At 29.4% G+C, this 6,440-nt stretch overlaps 1 protein-coding gene across 1 annotated transcript; it reads left to right on the top strand.

The window, feature by feature from the left end:
* The first annotated feature begins 6 nt into the window (after nucleotides 1-6).
* LOC105194078 lies at nucleotides 7-6,090 on the top strand. Its single transcript, XM_039455537.1, has 10 exons — nucleotides 7-386; nucleotides 829-948; nucleotides 1,073-1,190; nucleotides 3,705-3,966; nucleotides 4,072-4,185; nucleotides 4,248-4,338; nucleotides 4,645-4,790; nucleotides 4,985-5,117; nucleotides 5,793-5,852; nucleotides 5,992-6,090. Exons 1-9 carry the CDS (start codon nucleotides 243-245, stop codon nucleotides 5,847-5,849), a joined length of 1,185 nt encoding a protein of 394 aa, XP_039311471.1. The 5' UTR covers nucleotides 7-242; the 3' UTR covers nucleotides 5,850-5,852; nucleotides 5,992-6,090.
* The last annotated feature ends 350 nt before the right edge of the window (nucleotides 6,091-6,440 follow it).

The raw sequence follows: 6,440 nt of genomic DNA, 5'->3' as shown, positions 1-6,440 counted from the left end.
CAAATCGAACGCTTAATAATCTAATCTTGCTCTTCCCGAGCAATTGTACAAAATTACACACAATATATTTGAAATTTCATATTGCTATTTCACACTCGTTATTAGCTATACGTTTATAATAAATTATAAAATTGATGTTAAAATTAAAGAGAAAAAGAGAAACTTTACCAAACAAAAGAGGAATATGTAAAATTTTCTTAGCATTTTACAGTCAGACGTATTTTGATATTTAACTTATAGACATGAATACTTCAGAAATTCAACATTTTAGTCTAAACCGAATTCTTTTGCTTAGTGTTGGTTTATGGCCCTACAATCAATCAAATCTCGTTTCGTTGCAACAGATCTTACTTTTTGGAATTCAGATAAGTTTTGTTATATATCAGGTACGCGCTAATACCTCTAATCATATTTAATACTTTAACATTAAATATAATTGTTATACAATATAAATTATATTTGATTATAGAAAGAATAAAGATACAAATTAATTATATAATGAATTTATACTAGTGTTACGCCCGTGACCATGAAATCTTCGAGGATTTCACGCTCATCCCGGTATTTGACAGCCAGATGGCAAAGATCGATACAAGACAAGAAAAAGTCGCTTTTTGGCGACACGTGTTTCTTCTGAGTTTCTGTCTTGATTTTCATCTCTACCATCTGGCCGTCAAATACTGGGATGACCGTTAATCATCTAAAATTTCACGATCACGGGCGTAACACTACTATATGTAACATAAAAAAGTTGAAACTATCTGATTATTATAACTATACACAAAGTGATAATTATAAAATAATTTATAATGCAATTATTGATTATAGGTTATCATATTTTTCATCACAGAATTCACAACCAGTTTGGCAATCACAATATGCTCCATCATATTAATTTATACTATATGTATAATTAAGTACAATTCTTTTTTGATTAATGGTCAAGCCGTAAGTTACATGTGTTAAAATAATGAATATTCACTATACCGTACTTCTGTACAATAATTTTTTTCAAAATATTTTTCTACCGCACAACAAAAACGTTGAGAGTAAAATACTATTAACACAATAGGTAAAATATTTACTGGAGCAGTTTATTCATGTTTGTAATGAGCTAAAAGACGAAAATGAAATCGATGTTATGAAAAGATATGCGAGCAGTTCAAAACGTTATACGACTAGACTTATACGTAAGAAAACAACTTCTTTTTATCACTGCGATAAAAAAAGTAAAGTAAAATAATAAAAAAAACTAAATTATTAAATTAATTTATATAAGAACATCCTTAACATATTTTATCGTACTAAAACGTTTAAATTAAAATTACATAATTGAAAATAGACATGTAGGAGAAAGTTGCTAAAAGAATATCGCTTTATTAAAACAGACATTTTCAATATTTTCATCTTTCCTTAATATGAGCAACATTTAGTAACACAAACAAAAAAAAAAACAAGAAATAGGTAAATAGACCAAAACTTTACAAGTTTTTTATTTTGTGCATTTAAGAATATTAGGTTCGTCTAATATAAACTTTGTAATTTCTAAAGTTAATAATAATGTTATTATGCAATTTTATTGTAAATTGTTATATTTTTATAAAAGAAAATTTGTTGTAGAATATTTTACATATAATGCGTATACATATTTGTAATTATTGGAAAAATTAAACCGATATTTTTAAACATTCTATCAAGTTTCTTAACTCGTAGCGCAACAAATTTTACTACAGCATAAATGATAATAATGTAATATTGATAAATGATAACAGGAAAAATATTAACTATCTAATATAAATGTGTCAATTACAAACATAGAGCCAAGTCATTTTACTTTGATATCCCTATTTCCCTATTATTATTATTTGTTATTGAATATGTGATTACTTTTTCGATAAATTATTAGTATTAATCAATGATATTACATGTGTTTAATTACTTCAATTGATAAATTTGATATTTTCAAAGACAATACAATTTAAGAGAAAATAATAAATTTATTTTGCTATTACTCGAAGATTAACATTTAATAATAGAGGATTGAAACATCACGAATCTAAAATTTCAAACTTTCAACTACGATCAAGGTTGAATTTTGGTACCTAATATTATTTTACGTATAATTTTGTAGCATCGTTATTAAGTTGACAACTAACTACATTTGTGATATTATTTCTAGCTTCAGTTTATGTTTACGATTCAAGAAACACGGCAATCAGCGCGTGCAATTTAAAAAATCTGAAAAAAGTATTTAAGATTTGCATGTAAAATAACATTAGGCATCCAGTTTTGATTATAGTTGACTTTTTTTCACGCCTATTAAGATAACAGCCACTTCAGCGCAATTCAATGAGACATAAACAGAAATTTAGTGCTCTTTTGTTACTAATTTGTTGCTCAATTCCGGATTTTGTTGCTCCAGCTGATTCAGAGAAAATAATGGCTATGCTGACTTAAGATTAAAGCTAGCACAGCTATTTAAAAAAATAAAAAAAATAAAAAAGCAATACAGATTTTTTTCTACTAATTTGTTGCTAATTTGTTGGCCAGCTCACTGCACCCCAAACCCCTAAGAAACCACACCAAACAGTCGTACATTAGCACAATACAATAAAATTGATAATTAATGAAAAATCTCGAGTGATTACAATTCCTCGATTTTGTTGTTCGTGATTTTCAACAAATTCGATTTTGTTGCTCCACCTTCGACCACCCGTGGAATAATCACCCGTAGTTCTATATCGGCACAATATATTGAAACTCTGACAATGAGTCGATCAGAATGAGATAATACGCCTCTTTGTGTTATTTTTAAGCGTCAATTTTAAATATTTTTGCACTTATTTTCTTCGCAATGTTTTAAATTTGTTGTACAGTGTAATTGCAATTACCGTTTATTATGGTTCCCCGATTTTGTTGCTCACAATTTTCAACGAATCCGATTTTGTTCTATCGTTTTAATTTGACGTTTTAATTTGAATGCATAGATAAAATTTATGTACATTTTCAGAATGTATTTTGTGTTAGAGGTGGTTTTTCGAGAATCGAGGATAGAACAAAATCGGATTCGTTGAAAATTGTGAGCAACAAAATCGGGGAACCATAATCAGTCGAAACATCTCATTACTTATCAATTTTTATATTGTGATAACATACGACTGTTTGGTATAGTTTTTCAAGGGTTAGGGGTGAAACAATAAAGTTAGGAGCTAGCCTACAAATAAGCAACGAATTAGTAGGAAAAGAATCTGTATTGTTTTTTTATTTCTTTTTATTTTTGAAATGACTGTGCTAGTTTTAATGTTAAATCAGCACAGTCACTATTTTCTTCGAATCAACTGGAGCAACAAAACCAGAATTGAGCAACAAATTAGCAACAAAAAGGCACTAAATTTCTGTGCATGTTTCATTGAATTTTGCTGAAGTGGCTGCGTCAGCTTAATAAACGTCTCTTTTTCTTACTTATTTGTGTGTAAATATAATTACATTTTCTTACAAATGCATTTTATAATTAAAATTAAAAAATAATTAAAATTAAAATATTTAAAAATAACTTAAAGTGCCTATATGACTATTTTTCTACAAACATGTTTTGCAACACAAATCTAAAGCTGAAATTTATAATAAAAACTGATAATTACAATTTTGACATGCAGTATCAGTTGATAATAAAAAAAGATTTATATAATTAATTTGCTCTGTAGTGGTGTACGTCTCTCTACCTATTGGTATGCTGATGACAATGTGGCCATATATTCTCAATATTGTTGCACCCAGAAATGAGTCTCGATCGAATTTCTGGATATCGTTTTTGACTGAACACTTTGCCAATAAGAACAAATATCGTTATTTAATGTTATTATACGCGAATGCAACGTTTTGCATAGGATCAATTACATTGCTAGCAACAGGAACGATGCTTATCGGTTATATTAAATATGCTTGCGGGATGTTTAGAATCGCCAGGTAAGAAAATAATCGTATTTTTATAAAAATTAATTTTGAAATAAAATCATATAAATCATTCCAAACAAATGCAAAAAAATTGTAACTTTGACAAATATATTATAGCTACCGGATTAAACGAGCATTAACAATTAATAAGACACACAAAAGTTTCAAAAACGAAATTATGATTCATAAAGAGATTATTTGCGCTATGGACGTACATCGCCAAGCTATGAAGTTGGTATTTATTTGGTTATGCTTGTAACAATACATATAATAACATTTTCTTATATTTGAAGGTTGTGCAAATATTTCACGTACAATTTTAATGGGACGTTCTTCATGTTAGTAATAGTCGGTGTGGTTATATTAAGCCTCAATCTTTATCGAGTGAGTTTCTACTCTTCTTTTTAGATATAATATGTAAAAATAGTATGTGGACATAATATCTAGATTTAATACCAACTAAAAATCAATTCTGTATAATAAGTTTACGTTATTATGTAAAAACGTATATAGTATATGGACAGATATGGTATATGTGCATTTTTTAATTTAATCATTAAAAAATGATTGTCAATATTTTCTTAGTGCTGCCAATTAATTATTACTGATTAGGACACACCTTACAAAAGATAGTGTACTAAAAACATTCATAATGTACACTTATGGCGATAAATCTTGTTGTTGTTTTAGACTTTTCAATGTGTATCGGATAACAGTGACAAACAAGAACTGATACTTCATGTCGAAATTGTAATTATCAGCCTTGTATACATGTTCATAGCGAACTACATTGCACAAGAAATTACGGATCATAATAATGACGTATTTATCACTGTGTAAGAAACAATTCAATATATTCATAACAAAATATTAATAACTATTAAATGAAATGAAAATATGTATGTACCTTAAAACGTCAATAAGTCTAAAATTGTTGATGTATTTTTCTATACGTTTTGAATATTGTACATTTATATTCTTGTATATTTGTACCATAGTCTCGAATTTTCAATTTCTTGTTATTTCATAGATATAATGGTCACTGGTATGTAGCACCGTTGCATATACAGAAGATTGTATTATTTTTGTTACAAGTGGGCAACAAAACTTTCGGCCTGAGTTGTGGCGGATTGTTTACAGGATCTCTATATACCTTCGCAACAGTAAGAAATATATTAATCACTATAAAATATACGGGGTGTGTGATAAAAATAAATAATTAAACTCTCGCATAGAAGTAGGATGGACTGAACTAATCCAAAAAGTCGTTTTTTATTTTGACATTTTCGCAATAGTTAACAAGATATTAATTTATAAAGATAACCAAATTCAGCCTATCGCCAAATACAAGCACGCAAAGAGATACAAATTTTGAAGTGTGATTTACCAATCGCTTCAATGTCGCTTATAAACAACTTTTGCGCCGCTGGGCAGCCACATTTTGCCGAGCGCTTAAAATTGACGATAGGCCAAGCAAAATTCAAATATTTTTATTAATTAATAACTCATTAACTATTGCTAAACTCATAAAATGATATAGAATTATTTTGAGTCATTTTACTCCATTCTATTTGTATAGTCGTGAGCTAAAAAATTGCAACACATTTTCTTTGATGGTAGATGGTTTGATGCTTAATTGGTTAGATCCACATGTAAGAACCAATGACGTTCGCCATTTGATGAGCAAGTCTACATTTCAAAAACAATCAAAGAAAATGTGTTGCAACCTTTTAGCTCGCGACTATACACGAAAGTTTAGTCTTTTATTTACCAGATACCTTATATGTAGAATTTAATGTACCAGTTACACAAATAAAAAAAAACACAATTTATTACAGCTAGTGAACACATCAATGTCTTACTTCACCGTTCTATATTCAACACAGAAGCTTTGACATGTAAATATATTATCTAATACTATATTAGAGAATTAAGTACCTTGATAAAAAAAATCTACAAAATTCCATGTTTTAACGAATACGGACTATTACTTCCAAATACTGATTACGTTAACATAAAAATATTTATTATCTCCAGGTGAATTACACACAGATCTCGGCCTCGTTACGCGAACGTGTTATACAATGAAAGAGATCTATTTAACTGTTTGATTAAATATAAAAAATGTAAAACGTTTCTTCTTTAATTTTAAATCACAGCGCTACACACACACACAACGTATATATATATATGTGTGTGTGTGTGTGTGTGTGTGTGTGTGTGTGTGTGTGTGTGTGTGTGTGTGTGTGTGTGTGTGTGTGTGTGTGTGTGTGTGTGTGTGTGTGTGTGTGTGTGTGTGTGTGTGTGTGTGTGTGTGTGTGTGTGTGTGTGTGTGTGTGTGTGTGTGTGTGTGTGTGTGTGTGTGTGTGTGTGTGTGTGTGTGTGTGTGTGTGTGTGTGTGTGTGTGTGTGTGTGTGTGTGTGTGTGTGTGTGTGTGTGTGTGTGTGTGTGTGTGTGTGTGTGTGTGTGTGTGTGTGCGCGCGCGT

Source organism: Solenopsis invicta, chromosome 12, assembly GCF_016802725.1.
Source record: "Solenopsis invicta isolate M01_SB chromosome 12, UNIL_Sinv_3.0, whole genome shotgun sequence".
NCBI classification, from domain to species: domain Eukaryota; kingdom Metazoa; phylum Arthropoda; class Insecta; order Hymenoptera; family Formicidae; genus Solenopsis; species Solenopsis invicta.
Note: the sequence above shows the minus strand (reverse complement) of the source record. Positions and strands in the feature narration are given on the sequence as shown.

What these genes read in the sequence shown, in the direction of transcription:
- LOC105194078 (XM_039455537.1), top strand. Translation starts at nt 243, where the DNA reads ATGAATACTTCAGAAATTCAACATTTTAGTCTAAACCGAATTCTTTTG. An exon ending in TTTTGATTAATGGTCAAGCC is followed by an intron (nt 949 to 1,072) that starts GTAAGTTACATG and finishes TTAACACAATAG; the next exon opens with GTAAAATATTTACTGGAGCA. An exon ending in GGGATGTTTAGAATCGCCAG is followed by an intron (nt 3,967 to 4,071) that starts GTAAGAAAATAA and finishes AATATATTATAG; the next exon opens with CTACCGGATTAAACGAGCAT.